General features: G+C 37.1%; 1 protein-coding gene across 1 annotated transcript in view; it reads right to left on the reverse strand.

Moving 5' to 3' along the window:
• Window positions 1-1,262: 1,262 nt before the first annotated feature.
• UNC5D (unc-5 netrin receptor D) overlaps window positions 1,263-17,219 on the reverse strand; it is a 166,979-nt gene continuing 151,022 nt past the window's right edge. Inside the window, exons 12-17 of the mRNA XM_075042190.1 lie at window positions 14,096-14,264; window positions 12,134-12,361; window positions 9,527-9,676; window positions 5,772-5,936; window positions 3,718-3,896; window positions 1,263-1,467 (exon numbers count right to left, since the gene is read on the reverse strand). Coding sequence (XP_074898291.1) covers window positions 1,263-1,467; window positions 3,718-3,896; window positions 5,772-5,936; window positions 9,527-9,676; window positions 12,134-12,361; window positions 14,096-14,264 — 1,096 coding nt within the window. The remainder of the gene's footprint in view (window positions 1,468-3,717; window positions 3,897-5,771; window positions 5,937-9,526; window positions 9,677-12,133; window positions 12,362-14,095; window positions 14,265-17,219) is intronic.

The raw sequence follows: 17,219 nt of genomic DNA on the forward strand, positions 1-17,219 counted from the left end.
TAGGGCCAGAGCTAATGAGCACCTTGGCTAATTTTAAAGAATATATGAGTAAAAATAATGGTTAAATTTGGCTCAGTACCAGTTCCACTAGGACACACTCACAGTGACAGCTCTCTTTTTGGTTCAGTTGAAGTAATAAATTATTTTTGTACAAAATGGATAAAAAATGAGGAGAATTATCTAGTTAGATTCTGGTTTTGGTGGTAAATGCAATATGTTTGTAACTAAACCAAACGTAACACAGCCAGCTTTATATCCTGTGAAATTTCCAGATTGTACAATGAAATCAAGCCAATTTTTGGCAGTATCATGTAGGGTTTCTGGTTTCAGTCTGAAACTAAACCAAAATTAAGCTTTGCTGATTTGACTTCACGTTTACTTTTTAGTTTAGCCCCAGAACATGAAGCAATAAAAAAAATGTGTAAACTTGCTAAAATAGGGCTGGCAATTTCCTGCATTTTACTTGGTGGCTAAATCCACTCCCAAAGAAACATTTTTTGACTAAGTTTGCAGACCAAGAACTTTAGAAAATTTCTCTCTCACACCTGCACACTAATTTCCCAGAGAAGGGTTTTGTTCTGTTATTCTGTTAACAGAATAGGCAGGAAAGCTCTGCAGCAAATGTACATTCATTAAGTGATTGAATTTTTAAAAGAAATTGTTTGGAATGCACATGCTATCAATTAAATAGTTATGAGATCTTCTAATTCCTCAAACATCTGAACAGGATAAGGCCAGATTTTCTTTTTTTCTGTAGCAGATACAAAGTGACAACATGATATCAAATGACATTTTAAACCCACTCTTTAAGTGTGGTAAGTTAGAGATGCAGGACAAAAGGGAGTCAAGGCCCCAAGAAGACAAACCTTTAAACTAGGATTAACCTCTGGTGGCTCTAAATACTCAATATCATATTTGCTGATTTTCACTAGGCATTATATTAGCATTACGTCATAATATTTACCTTTTATGGTTCTGTGTCTCACTCTTTCCTGCCCCAGGAATGATAGACATGTAGTTTGGTTTCTGACATTAAAAGATGAATTTTAAATGAGAGAGGACAGGGAGAAGCTTGTGTTTTCCTTATTACTGAGATGATTTTTAGTAGGGCTTCTTCTGCTCCTCCAACTGAAAACTGCATTGTGGAAATGAGTGTCTGTTTCCATACACACTGTGCAGAAACCCTTATTTCCTCCCTGCCAAAGAGAATCTCTAGTGTAATAGTCAAAGCTGGCCGTCAGTTCTTGAATGGAAAAAAGTGACTAAAGTCCATTTTGTCTGCTGTAGTTGAAGTCAGGCTCCTCAATCTCAGTTTCTGTTACGTCTGAGATTTTGGAGTGTGTCCTTCCTATTTCTTCCAGGGCACAGGCTAGGGAGTCAAGATCGCCATCATGTTGATGTCGGGCTTCCCAGAGGTCCAGAATGACAGCAGATGGACTGCTTTGTGTAGCAAAATAGGAGAGATTCCTAAAAGGAGGGGAGAAAAAGGTAAAACAAAAAGAATGAAGAACAGCATATACTGTAGCTACCATGAATGTGAAAGTGCCCTCTGTTGTGCCTAGTGCTATAGATGCATTTAAAAAACAAAAAACCTTCAGCAAGACCTAGATGAGTGGAGGGAACCCTGAAGAGGGGACACAATGGTGCATTTATTCTTCAAATGTCACTTGCTCAGTTTAGCAGAAGGAGAATGAACAAGGGACTTGCATATTCTGAGGTACATAAATGCTGGCCAGCAGCACCATCCTGTATAATTTAGAAAACAAGTCAGTTCTGGAAAGCATCATTAGTAAACTTAGCAAGTATGTGTCAGGTAGAGGAATTATATAACTTAAATTGATGCTTGTGATTATGTGAAGATATGACATCTTTTAATTTGTAAATTTATATCTTATTTATATGTAGTGTTTAGGACTTTGCAGGGATGAGATTTGCAAATAATTTGGTAAAACAAAGCGAGTATCTTAAGCACATTACCCTATAACTCCTTCTATTTATGGGCTTTGGACATAATAATCTGAATAAATATATTAACTTCACATTCACAAGCATAAATGTTATTTATACATTTGTATTACATATAGGTAGATATATATAAATACAAGAAGAAGCAGAATAACCTGTAGCACAGAAAAGGAAATTTGGACTTGAATGCTATTGTTTGTTTTTTTTAACCAACTCCAACATAATTAAATATTTGCTACTGACCATTTTTGGACTGTTACTCATCAGTGAAAAACAGACAGATACCATTTTTTTTCCCTTAAGCTTTGCTGATTACCTTTCCTCAGGACATTCATCTCTATTGGTGATCAAAGGTTAACATACAGTGACCAGTTTGTGTATGTGTAGTACAATTCCAGCTTTGAAGAAGTTCTTTGTAGCAACAATATGAATAGTTTTAGTGCATTGCAAGAACAGATTACTGTCTAAACCGAGGAACTAAAGCCAGGCTGTTACTCTTGTCAGGTAATACCTTGACTGCTACTAGTAATAACTAGACATAACTACTAGTATGGCAGTGGCCTGTATTTTGAAATAGATGGGGGAAATATTATGATGACCGTAATGGATTATGCTGTACAACAGCAGATATGTGGAAATCTATGAAGTCAAGTATTTGTGCTCTGCCATCTGGTTTTATAACTATATTTTGGGTTGTTTAAACTGCTCAACAACTTCCTTTTTCTATCTATGAATTTGATTTTATAAAAATAATAGATATTGCAAAGACCCTACCAGGTGTCTCCAACACAGAATCAAAAGTTTAAGGGTTATCACAAATTTGGTCTTACACAAGTCAATGTAATCTCCTTAGTACACTGTCTCAGTTTCCTGAGAAGGAGAAATCTCCAGCTTCCTCTACGTGCAAGGAACAGAAACCAGGGGAGATTAAAGTGCCTGACAATAGGTAGTAAACACTGCTAAGTAAAGCAGAATTTTCTGACTCTCTCACAGCTGCAAGACTGTAAGTTACTTTTTTTCTTTGGTTCAGATGTGGTTTATTGAGATTACCATGCAAAGCAACAAGTCAATGAAAAGTTATTTTGCTTGATTTAAGTATCCCTCTACCCTCTTGGGAACATATTTATGGCATTCGTGACAATCGGAAAATATTTCTGTGAGTGAACTGCCTCCACCAATTTAATTTAGCCAAGTGGAAAAAGCAAAATAAGTAGTAAATCAGTTTTTACAGCTTCTTTCAGTTTTAATAATCATAATATTATTACTCCTAACAGTAGAGCATGACTTTCTTTTTTAAATATGTCTTTTCCTTGGGAAAAAAAAATCTGCAAAATGTTTAATTAATTTTGGAATAGAAAATGTGTAGACAGAAGCCAAGGCAACAGGCCATATGATTTTTTTGAGAGAACACGCAACCTCCGAAGTCCTTCTAGTCTCGTACTTTACCAAGACTCCACTCCTGTGGGTGTACAAAGAAAAGGTCCAGCCCAGAACAAAGAAACTGACCTTAGAAGCAAACATACATCAGATAGGACAGGGCACACTGATTTATTCAGAGGAGAATGCAGTTCCTGTTTTCAGCAACTAGTCATATATAAAAGAATGTATGAACTACAGCTTATCCTTGAGAGTTAAGTATGTAAATTACTATGCACACATCTTTAATACCAGCAGACAAAGAAAACCATAACAGCATCAAATTATTGCCATTGCATATGTAAATGTTCACCTTTCAAAATTGCCTTCCATTACCTGTTAATGCTGTTTTTTTGTGCTAACATCTGCCAGTCTTTGCCTTTGGCGTTGGGTGTGTCAAATGTTGCACAGATTCGTTGTCTAATGGAGTAGGGGATTTTGAATGCTTTTGGACCCATCTGTGCAGGGAAGTTGCTGTCATCATGTGCAAAGAAAGTGATGGTTTCTCTTTCATTCTATACAGAATATGAAAGCAAAGCAGTTAGTTAGGGCATCAGGCTTTCTGTCTACGGTGGGTCTGTAGGTGGCTCTCGTTAGCACAGTAACAGAGTAACACCAAGAGTCCTATGGTACACTCCTGTTGAGAAAAGGGGAAGTGAGACAGGATTTCTGCACAGAATCTTCAGAATGAGAACAGCTGTAAGTGCAGACAGTTCTGTACTCTTTTTGCTGCCTTGTTATGCAGGGATCTATCTACCTGCAGTGAGCCTGTCTATGTACACCTATTGGTGTATCAAGTCTGCTTTTGGAGAAAGTAAAAACCAAACCTGAGCCTACTGAGATTCCAGCTACAGTTTGTAGAACTGACAACAGAAAATTGAATAGCTAAAAGGTATTTGTGAAGGAACTTCTAGACCATCACAAGCAGTTATGTATAAAAACATTTTAAACAGTGTCATTTTCCTTCTACAAGTTTCCTCTCTTTTTTTTATTTTTGTGTTACAGATGAAGTCCAATAGAGCAGTGATTGGTAGATGGAATGCCACAAAAGCATATGGGTTTCTAAATTTTTAATTGCTTAAGCCTAAAATATGGACACATTAATGTCACATTTGTGATTTTTTTAAAAAAACACCTAAATTCTATAACTACCTCAGTTCTTCCATATTAAAAATGTCTTTGGAATCCAGGTCCTTTTGTAGATCTGGCCCATTCTTTTCCTATGAAATTATACCACTCTTGTGTAATAGAGTCACATTTCCATGCGTTATTCGTTTCAGTGCAATGCAGCATAAATATTAAATAACAATGATGCTATAGTCTCTTCATATAACATTTATGACACATCCCAAAAGTCATCCATGCAAAGTAATAGCGGTGCTGTAGATATATCTCATGGTCTGACTGTTTAAATTAAATACGCAGAACAATAGTAGAGTTTCATACCCTGCACATGTGAGATAAGCTACTGCTACTTTGTTAGTTCAAGGAATTGCAGTATTCAAGTATTCAGTTGTTATTTATATTTTTTTTTTTAACAGTCAAATTATCCTCACTCTTCAATCACTTTTTGAGATAGGCATGAGAAAACCTTCCATGCTAGCAAATCTATTTGAAGACAAAATTGTAACATGCTTTGGGGACTTGTGGACAGATAGGTCCCTTAAAAAAAAAAAAAAAAAAAAAAAAGAGAGGGAGGGGAAAAAAACCTGCAGCAGCAACACTCTATTGAGAGATATATAGAATGACAGAAGTTTTTTATGAAATAACAATAAAGAACCAATAAAATGCTTGGCCGTATTCTGAGGATGTTTTTATACAGAATGATGTTTGTGGTTTTCTTATTTTGTTGCTGCATTCTCTGCATAGTGCATTTAGCAATGATCATATATCTTTAATCCAGAGGTATTAATCTGAATTGATAACAAAGATGTTCAATAATCTAAAAAAAGCAGCTGAAGTTTTCATTGCTGTAGGACACATCACCAGCTTGCTTGACTAGATGTTTGATATCTTTCACCTGTGAGCAAAGCTACCATCCTTGCAAGACATTCTGTGTATACAAAAATGCTCTAGTAAGTGAGTAGTCAGTGGCCTAACAGCATACAGGCAATCCATCCATTTTCAACTCTCAGCGCTCTGCAAACTATCAAAACATTTTGCAAGAAAACTATTACCACCAACTCAAATATAAATTATTTTTAGTGTTTTAGAATCTCTGTGCTTTGATTTCTGCTGGAAATGGAATTGGTAAGGCTTTATATACTTGTTACAGTTTTGAACAGGGCATAAGAAACTAAACAGAGACAGAAAGGACAAAAATGGGGAGGGATCATCTCACATACTACACAGCAACTTAACAAAACAAAAAAAGAGAGAGAACACTTTACCTCTAGAATGGATGTCTGGATCTGTAGGATTTGCTCATGACCCTTGACTTGTCGGACGCAGATCTTGCAGGACAGCTGTGTAGTTGCAGGTGTGTAGCGCTCCAGTGAAAAGGCACAGTGCAGCGGCTTCTGGCTGCTGCACCACACACGAGAGAATGGGACTTCCTGTGAGAGAAACATTTCCCACAAGAACAGGGAAGCAGGCATGAAGAGAGAAATTGTGACAATCGCAAAATAGGAAAAAAGTCCATGATTTTTCTCTGCAATTGCGTTTTTACTAGCATCCCTGCAAACTCAAAGTAGGACAAAACTAATAAGTGACGATTCAATTGATAAATACTGAGATGTTACATTTACTGAAAGCTTAGATTTCATTCAGTGACACACATGATGAGAGACTCCCATCTAAAATGAAACTCGAGAAAGATGCACTCTTACTCCAATCTGTGTCTCCTTGCCATCACTTTGTACTACAGAATCCAAAAAAAGGAACTTCAAATCAAGAACTGTTCTTCCTCTGTAAGTTAATGCAGTATAGAGCATGACAGCGTATTTTCTATATTTATGTTCCATCCGAATTTAAAAACACCCACCTGCCTGGGTAGTCACGTGCAGCCCACTGCACATCATTGGTCAGTCTCAGTTTTACTTCTTAGTTTCATCCTGTTATATTCTGTGACTACTTTCAGTGACTCCTCTACTTCAGCCAGGGACAGTTTATGGGATGAATGCCCTCATCAAATGCTACATAGACAACTGCAGCAATTAATCATCAGAGATTTCTGGCATCTCTGGTTGCTTTGAGTTCCTAAAAACGTACGGAAATAGACAGGAGAAGTACATAGGGGGCAACTAACTTCTGTTTTATGATTACTTTGTAAATACCAAAGGTCTCTTGCTGGTCTCCTCTCTTAATGCTTTTGGAACACTTTTTTTTTTTTTTTTTTTTTTAAATTCTAAACTAACATCAGCTACAAACCCACTATGGTGTTCCACACTGTGGTCATGAAGGCCTGTAAATAGTAAAAACAATTAAACCAAACATGTTCTCTATTAATTTCAAGATATTGGAAAATACTGTAGAATTGGCAACCTGGAGAAGAATGTAAAAGGGAAAAAAAGACTGATATTAATATTTCATTCTATTATATCTTAGCATTCATCCATATGATTATGGGACAGCATTAAACAGCTTCAGTGAGCAATTATTCTAACACGAGAAAACTAGTTTAAAGATTTTTACATTAGTTTTTCTAGAGAAGGATTATGGATTTTCAGATTACTCTGTCCCTTTTTCACATACTACTTTTAAATTTTAGAATTTATTTGAAAGGCATGTGAAGCTGATCCTTCAAAGAAAATACAGTAGTTACTATATGCAAAATTTAATCTGGGCATGCATTCTGCTTGCATTTTTCAGAGCTTTATAAAGGGTTAATAAATGACAGACAAGGACATAAAATTTGCTGCCTGTAGGCAGCTATAATTCCTTCAGTATTTAATACTGATAGTTATAACTGAGTGACCTGTCAACTAGTCACTTGTCATAATTAGATGTTTAAATCAAGTAAACCATGAATTTAACTTAAACGATCAATTTATATATATGGAAGCTCACCTAAGAGCTTACAGCTCAGAAAACATGCATTTCTTCATTCTTGTCTTCCTATAAGCCCTTTTTACTCGACTTAGGTTGCAATCTTTTCTGTGCCCCTGAAGACATTAGCTATGCACTGGTAATCTGAGAACATACAGCTTCAAAGATCAGCCTCACCCTATACTTTAAAGTACAGTCAAGACTAAACTAGGGAGAATATTGTTGTACTCATAGCTGATAATGCAGTGTACTGCTTCTTAAGAGTGTCTCGGCCTATCTGTAACGATGCACTAAGTGATAATGATAAGCTCTGCATTTAGATCCTGAGGTGGTAGCAATAGCAAGGTACCAACAGCGATAAAGAAAACATTAGCAAAATACTAGAAGTGGAGCAACTGTAATTAGATTTTTCCAGAGTAATCATCTCTGCTTTCATTCAGAGTGGAAGAATCACTCAGCTGAAAAGAATTATATGAAACATAATACAGGGGGGCAAAGCATGGTGGAACGATGAGTGTTTAAAGTATTCCAGAAATGCTTTCAGTTTTATTCTCCCTTTGTAATTAAGTTCCTAGCAGACAGAGGGAATGTAAATCATCTCATAGCTACAGACAGACACTGGATCCTCTAAGAGACACAAGATGCTAGGAGGTCAGCTGCTTTTAACCCCCAAAGGTGCCTGTCTGGCTTCTTAACATGCTTGTCACAGCCTCTTCCTGCTCTAACACCCAACCAGTTTTTAAGGGTTCTCCCTAGTTACTTGTGAACATGGTGGGAAGGATGCCAAGCACTCAGCATCTGCTCCTGCAGGATGGCCAGGACAAACAAATGCACTTAGCAGAGTCTGGAGGAATTCTGACTACCACCTGCCATTAACTGCTTTTATGCCACAGTTTTACATGATGATTTATTCATCTGTTCAAGCCTTGAAGCAGGATCTTTACTTGTCTGAGAAATCATTAACATAAGTCTTGCCTCATTGCACTATCTGATAATGGTTTCATTTGGTGGACCAAATGACAATTATGCAATAGGCTCCTTCCAGTTGTTCTTGACAACCAGAGCAGCCAGCTTGTTTTTAAAGTGTGGTATGCAGGAGAGAAAACAAGTAAACACTGGAAGAAACTCCACATGAAGAAGTAGATTTTTTTATATATATAAAAAGGCTGGAACCAAATCAGAGCTATCAAGAGAGTTGGGACATTTCACAACACATTTCACTGAGAGGGAAATACAAAGCCAGTATAAGTTGTTCTGCAGTTTCTCTTAGGAACAATTATTACCTGTCCAAGTCATCCAAACTATACTCAATTATAAAATGTAAATATTTATTTGGCTTCAGTATCAGCACTGTGTCAGACCATTCTGTCAGCAGAGGTTGTTTTGCACATGCTTCTTTTTAACCCTGAGTGGCTGCTGAGAGAATGGGAATGTGCCTACTATGATCAAAATCTTCAGCAGGTCTGCCGTTCTATGCCTGCCTTAAAGCAAGCACAGCGCTTAAGCATTCTTCTGTGGGTTATGGCTCCCTCATCTGACTTTTTATTTTTTGTTTTTATCTTGCAGCAATAAATTTAATAGGTACTTTGGACTGTGCCACTTGCATTAGATTCAGCAAAGTGATGTCCTTGCTGTGCATGAAGATAAATACAGAGAAATTTGCATTGGCTATCATGTCTTGTTTTAACAGCACCCTGCAGTTCAGTTTTGACTGGGAACTCTGGACTATTACTTGCCAACAGAGAACAAAAATACCTGAGTTTAATATACCATAAGCAATATATTTATTCATAGAAGTTGTATGTAGCATTAAGAAAAGTGCTGAACTGCACACAAAGTATTTTGAGGCCTCTGAGTCACTCTCAGAACTTTGCATGCACCAGGGACTCACAATCAGCAAAGGAGGTAATACCCCAAAGAAATAACTTTGCAGAAATTATCAGGCAGAAATAATCCTCCCTGAATTCTTAACTACAAAGAAACATTGAGGCTAGACTAGCAAAATCATAAGGCAATGCATTTTTGTTGCATACTCGGAGATTAAAAACACACCTTTCAAAAATAAAAGGGACCATTGTCTTTTCTGGGTTATGCCTATACCAGTGAAAATTCTCACTTCCTCTGAATTCAAATGTAAACAGATAAAATTGATAAGTACCTGACATGCAGTAAATGGTTTAATTCTCCAAAGGAAAGGAGGGATATCAAGGACAGATATCTGAAGACTGAAGGTATTCCCTTTGAAATGCAAAAGCTTGGGTTCCTCCAGTAATTGTCCTCCTTGGAGTTTTTCATCTGAAACCACTTCCTGCAACGGCAGAGGAGGAAAGAATTTATCAGTATTAGGAACAAATACCAAATCTAATGAAAATCCATCTTTATGGAAGGTGAAAATACATCTTTATGTTTACGTACAGCATATCAGGGTACAGCGGTGGAGTATTTCTCTCATGGGCCAGATGACAGTATGACACTTGACATACATAGCTCAGTGAGATATTTACTTAACAGACTAAAAGGAAGATAGACAACATAACGCATGCTTGATGAATAGTCTACTCGGCTACAGATTAAATTGACAGCAGTTTTGGTGAGAAAGTACTCTTAGGGCTTTAAAGAGCACTGAAAGAAACACACCAAGGGTACGCTTCAGACAAAATGCTTCAGTTTCATTTCGCCTCTCTTGGACATTTTCAGAATTACTGGACAAGATCCTGAGCAATCTTGGAAGGGCTGACTTTTGAGCAGGAATTTGCACTACAGCCCTCTAGAGGTCTGTTCCAACCTAGATTTTTATATAATTCTGTGAATTTAAAACACAATAGTAAAAAAATGACCCCTGCCTGTACTTACTCAATATTTATTCTTATACTGTTACAGTAAATATACTACTAGTGAGGAGGGAGAGCTTGCAGAAGTCTTTAAAAATCAGCTAGCAAGCAGTCTTTCAAAATTACCTTTTTTTATCCACATAAATTATAAAAAAGTCTGTGTGCATCAAAGAGGTTTAGTGCTTGTCAGTAGTGAAGTTATTATTAGAAGAGCTACTGGAATCATTGTGACCTTCTGAAACTATAATGACTGCTAGAGCTTTCTGAAACTATAATAATGGATTTCTATTATAAACGAATTTACAAGCATTCAGTTTGTTTTAACTCCTAATGGCTGGGTTTATATGAAAGAAGGAATAAGAAGGGAGACTTTAGTTTTTGATTTTCAACTGCAAAGGGAATAGCTTATTTCATAACTATTTTCAAAATTCCCTCCCTGTGTTGGATTTTTTTTTTACATGTACCGTAGTTGTATAAACACTGCTCCACCTTTCATAATGCACATGGTCCTTAATTCCACAGGGGTCAGCAGGACTACAGCAAAACACAAAATGCAGGGGACTTGGTTCTCTTATATTTTGAGAGCCAAGTTTCCCAACACACTAGGAATTGCATAACGGGCAAAGTCATCCATTAGAATGGCAAGTAAGGTAAGTTTTCACACAGGAACAAAGTGAAAAATCAAGGAACTTTGTGTCTTATATAGGACTGCACCATAAAGGATTAACAGTGTCAAACAAAACTTGGGTAAGCCCAACTCCAATACTTTTTTCCAAAAAATCTGTACTTTCCATGTTCGCCACTTAATATTTACACTAGCATGAAGTTGATGCAGCATGCTTTTAAGGGAAGTATAATTTCATAAATATACAGTTGTCTCATTATGTACAAACACCCTGTTCTAATTTCTGTGAATGCAGAAAACTGGTAATTATTCTTCTAACAATTTTCGACAGACTCATCTAGGAAAATACTGGTAGCCCACGAATTGTGTGTTATAAAGGGTATAATTACAAAGCTATTGTAAGTCTTTAACAATCCTTTCAGTGGCTTTGCTTTTATTAGAGGCACATAGACATTAGTGCGTGTTTCATTAAGATTCATGTTTCTGTTCTGTACAATAGGAAAAGGAAGCAAAAATTCATCTGTCACAACTGTCTTCATTTCAGTTCCCAAAAGAAGACCATTTTGTTAAAGCTTCTGAGTTTACTAAGGCTGCAAAAGCCAGGGAATTTCATTGGTTTGTCTTCGAATACCATGTAGAAAAATCATGCTAATTTTAATAGCCTCTTGGGGATAGTTTTGTGTTGGTTCTTTTTTAAAAGGGGAAATGCACGATCATAATTTAATTTTTGTTTAAAATATGGTGAGGAAATCTCTTTCTTCTTGCTCAAATTGTAAACAGGAGAGGAAATCCTGAACTGACTAATGACAGTGCAAGGGTAACGAGCGTGATAAATACTATACATCAAATGATAATGACTTACATTTTCTACTTGTAGTGGAGTAGCACTCAGCTCCAGATGCAAGCAAGCTCTGCCTGTGCCATGTAGCAGCCAAGGCACTGAGCCCAACCTAACACTCTTTGCTTATCAGCTGTAGCTTTGTGCTGTGTTAACCATGGCTACGTGATTTTTGGTTAGTCTAGAATGTGGGCAGAGTGGGTTTCCATCTGCCTGGCAAAAAATGAAAAGACAGTTTGGCTGTCCTAAAGCTCTTGCAGTGTAAATCCACAAGTGAAAAACTCTGCAGAGAAATTAAGGGACTGACTTACTCCAAGTCATGCAGCAGCAGCATAAAAACCCCCACAGTATTCTCATTCATTTGAGTTCTGGACTGTTGCTGTTGCCTAGGGACTATCCCCAGGAATAAAGGAATTTTAGCACTCGATGGAAAAATAACTAAAAGCAAAATAACAAAGTGAAACCATTTACCTGAAATGCACAAGGTGTGTTATCCATACAATATACTCTCAGATTGTAATCCAGAGAATTGCAAGACAGGCAGCCAAAAACCGCTACTTTCAGCTGTCGAACGGCACAGTCAGAGATCGGTTCTCCAATAAGAGCATAAGTTCCAAAGCTGTTTAAGAGAATGTGACAGGCATAAGGATCCAACAGGCAGTAGCAAGAAGTAGTTTCCTCTTCCACAGACATCACTTCCTGCAAAATGAAACTTAGGTTAAAAAAAATTAAAATAATCAATAGCCCTTGACAATAGGAATCATGACATTATTTGTTTATTTTTATTCAACTAGAATGTAAAGTATTTCTGAGAGCCCGTCTGCAAACTCTTTACTCATGTTGACCTCAGGGAAAGAGAGAACGTAGACTACCTATATGAGTAAATACTCGCTATTTAGCCCTGAGTCAGCAATAGGATTTATAGCAATATATTGTGCAGAATTCAATGTGTACAGCATATAATAATCATGATGATGCGTAAGCAATTTTAGCATCTTTTTTCAAGTGCTCTTGACTCTCTAGCTAATTTTTTTTCCCAATGTCAAGTTAAGAAATTACCTTGAAGATTAAAGTCAATAAGCAAACCTTGAACAATAGTTGGTATTTGACTTCCTTTCAGAACATCCATTACAGTTAACATTTACCTTCATCAAAAAACTACCTATCCCACTCTTTTGCCTTTCACGCTTAGTTCTGCATTACAGCATCATTAGATGAGGTATCTGAGCAGTCTACAGTCTGGTGTTACAATCCTCATTAATTCCAGGGTGTTTTTAGCCAACACTGATAGAGCTGATTAAGTATTGAGTGCATCTAAGGTAGGAAAACTAAGCTGAACTTGAAATGGTTTAAACAAGAGCAACAAACAACATAGTAGTGGTTTAGAGGAGGAAAAGGATAGAGTGACTTATGGTATCCATGAATGTTTTAACTACTGGGTTTTTTTCTCCCCTCACAATGCAATGAACCAAGTAGTTCCATCAGCAGCAGTGCAATAAAATCTGATTGATTGACTATGGATTTGTGTCTAGTTACCGGATTCTGCAGTTCTAATTACATGTACAGTGAACACTTTATAGTTGGGAAATTCAGCACCTGTCTATCCTGGGTGGATTTCTGTAATGTTGAATAACAGTTTGGTTCATGCTTTAGCCGTCCCTTTATGAGTATTTTTAGTAGGCTGTCTCCCCAGATGATGCAGAAAGTTTAATAAGTTTGAGTGCTGCCTACCAAGCAGTTTCAGTCGAAGATGGCCAGTGGGCTTAAAAAATGCAGGTGGACAGACACAAATGCCCATGTCATGAATGCACAAAGCTTAATTTCCCCAGTAAATCAGGATTAGAAAATGCATGTTCAACTAAAAAAGGAAAATATTTCATTTAATGTACACTAATCCTTCAGAGGTTATGAGCACAGCGTGATCACTGAATGCCCATTAAAATGACATATATAAAGAGACAAGATTTTTAAATCAGGAGGATCCTTCTAGGTTAAAAAAAAAAAAAAAACAAAAAAACTTGAAGTTTATACTTTTAACCAGTTCCATAACTTTATGTCATGATAAATTCTTGCATGGATATAGTGATCTGTTCTCACATGAGTCTTTGTGGAAGCGATGATCTATCCAAAACAGCGTTTTAAAAAATGAATGGCTACTGTCTCTATTATTAAGTGATCTGAAAAAATGAATACTTTCTCATGTCACATGGGCTAGATCATAAAGTTGACCATTTATTGCGCATCTTGGTAAAATAGTTGAAAACAGTTTAGCTGCTTCTTAACAAAATGCAAATTCTTTTTTGTTATTGTTGTTTCTTTAAGATGCCTGTTTCTATCACTTACATAATCTTTGACCTGTGCCTGCATGAATAAAAGTAACATGTTTCCATTGTTAATACAACCTTTTAAGTGGGAGCAGATGTCTAAACTTACCTCCCATTTTCCTTGCTGTGTCCTTTTTTTCAAGTGAATATTCCAGTGCTCTGAATTTACTTCTGCGCAGTGTGGTATCGTCAAGGCAAATGGGGTGCTGACAGACAAGTCTGAGGGCCCACAAGTTACTTCTGGTCCTAGAAGAACATCTGTGCCTTCTGGCTGTAGGCTTTGGGGAGGAGGTGGGGGGGGAGACAATAATGTCTGTCAGGCTCTTTTTAATAAGGAGTGAGAATTTACTTTAACTGCAAATTTTAAAATATTTTAGTTAAAATCTAAGTACCTCACTCATCCGTTACAGAAAAGGATAAGCAAGCCAATTACTGTGCTAATTTTCATGTAGAAGCAGTAGGTGGAGATGAAACAAAACTGTTAGGCCACATCTACTCAAATCATTGGCTGGTCAGTTTAGGATTCTGGTCTTTAAAATACATTGCAATTTGTTTAAATCAAATACAACACTAAAATTACTCTATGCAAGTAAGCCTTGCTTTATGCACCAGCTGGTAGTATTACCATCTAATTCTGCCTTCAAAGACTGTCATCAACAATATTTTCACAGTACTGAAGATAAAACAAATTACGGTTTTAAAAACACAGTCTCATAAATTTTTCCAGATTGAGTGTGATCTCCCTGGTTTGAAAACACATTTATATTCTGCAGAATGAACAAGCTACGAAACTTAAAGCAGACATCAGGGACAGGACTTCTTTGCTTAAATTAAGAACTCTGCAAAGTAGATATGTGCATGTGGGCTCCATTACAGTCAATGGAGATCCCCATCAGCACAATTGAAGTCTAGGGATTCATCTAATCTGAATGTAATCACCTATGTTTGATTAGCTAACTGCTTGCTAAGTTATAAAAAGGAAGTATCTGACAAGAATTTAACCCTGTCCCACATAAATGTGTTTTCCCTACCTCTTACAATAAATACCTGTGCAGAGCCAGTGACAAAGTGGATGAGATTCACTTGGATATTAATACTAGCAATTGAAACATCTTGCCCTGTTGGTTTTGGTTTTGTTTTGTTTGTGGTTTGTTTTGTTTTGTTTTGTTTGGAGTGGGGTGGGTGGGTGTGGTTTTTGTTTGTTTGGGGATTTTTTTTGTTACACTGTAATCCATCTGGCTTGTATGATCCTGATGTCTGGCTTCTAAACTCCTGGGCATGTAGTTCACTCTTAAAATTAAAGCAAATGGTGTTTCCAAGATAAAAAATGAGGGGAAGAACCTCAACCAAAGATATAAATAAGATAAAATAATAAAACCAAGGTATAAGTAAAGGGAAAAACCCTGCTTAAAAATTAGGAGATACTTCCACTGCTACGTCACAAGCTAACAACAACAACATTGCCCTTTGGAAGTTTGCAATAGCAGCATAGCAACAGCCAAACCATCCTATACTGCCTGTGCTGAGCCCAGCGCTTCATGGCTATACTGTTAAATTCTAAGTTACCCAAGCTGACTTGGATAATACATTTCAGTGAATGTAGCTCTCATGTAGGCACACTTATGTGTAGCCCTGCACTTATATCAATCAGATTCCAATCCTGTAAATTGACTTTGCACATCTATCTATCTAACATCCCCTGGGGGTAGCATTCTCAGTATAGCTGTAGTAGTAGGTGCTCAGAAAATGCAGTTATAAAAACACCATTCTTGCTAAAGACTTGAAAAGTTCGAACAACTTCAGTGACATCCCTTACTAAAGACTACATGTACAAGTATTTGTGAGATGAAGACTAGAGTAAAAAAAAAAAAAGACACAACATGCTAACAAAAAAGGCCAACTCTGCTTTTTCTTTTTCAAGTGTCATAATAAAAAATGTTCCCTAAGTGTCAGTGCTTCTAAGTGTTTGTAGGATTCTTAGGCTAAAAAAAAAAAAATCAAAGCACAAACACAGCATCTACTATAGCTGCCATGTTCCTCTTAAACAGCAAGTGTGTAAGAGGGGGAGGGAAGAGTAGAGAGCACAAAGCATACACTGCTTGCAGGCCTTGCTGCAGCAAAGCATCTCAGCAATGGCGGCGGTCTTACTGCATTTAGAGATGTGAGATTTGTCGAACTGATATTAGAATGACTGCTCTAAGCAAACAATTCAAGCAAAAAACTACTTGCTTCTGCTTATGCCTATGAATAACAAAAAATTTCTCACATCTCCTGCACTGCTAGGAAAACACTATTTTTGCACAAAATACCATCACTTAACACCAACCACTGCTACTCTTTACAAATGGTAGTTGATTTCCTTGAAAATAAAACCTTCCAGCAGTTACCCCAAATCACCTCTCTTTCCAGCTAATTTAAGAAATCATCCAGTTACTTACAAACACAAAGAAAAATGTCTCAGAATTATTAGAACCCCGCAAGCCAACTTTTATACATATTTATTTTTCAGTAAGTTATTCAGTTCATATGATTCCTCTCTGCTGTACCTCAGCAAAGGCTGATGCCTATCTCTGTTTTGATGCAGCTGCAGGAAGGGGGTGACAAAAGTGTATTTCCAGAGAGCGAGTCAAACCTTAGTTATTTAACTTGGTTGGTGAATTTCTATCCTATCTCTCTCCCAACACATACATCCTTTGCCAAGTGGCTGCTGCACGCATAAAACACAGGGAGGGTGGGGAGCTGGTGGCAGTGGAATTTTGCTAAAGTTACCTCCAGTACAAAGCTTGACAATTCACCTTTAGTAATGGGAGCAAAACATAGGTTATTTTGTTTTCAGCACAACACCCTTAGGAGACATGAATCCAGAGTTTTAGTTATGCTACTGGTGATGATTCCTATCAGAAATAGCTCAAATTTTTCAAGCCTCAAGAATGAAACAAAACACAGATATACAAGACAGAAAAAGAAATAACACCAATAGTGGTAGGAGAGTCCTGGTAGCAGCCTGGCAAAGTTGATGTGAAAGACAACTGAGAGATGATGACTGTAGCCTACCAAGCGCCCTCCCTCCTACCTCATTAAAAAATAAAATCAAAAAAGCAACCAAACAAAAAGCAAGCTAGAGCCACTGGCAGATTTCCAGGGTCACTCTGTATAATTGCCAACTGCAGACATCATGGAGAGAGAAATAGCAGGGGTGTATGTGAATGACCAATGACAAACTAGTCTGAAAG

This window comes from Buteo buteo, chromosome 12 (assembly GCF_964188355.1).
Source record: "Buteo buteo chromosome 12, bButBut1.hap1.1, whole genome shotgun sequence".
Lineage (NCBI taxonomy): Eukaryota > Metazoa > Chordata > Aves > Accipitriformes > Accipitridae > Buteo > Buteo buteo.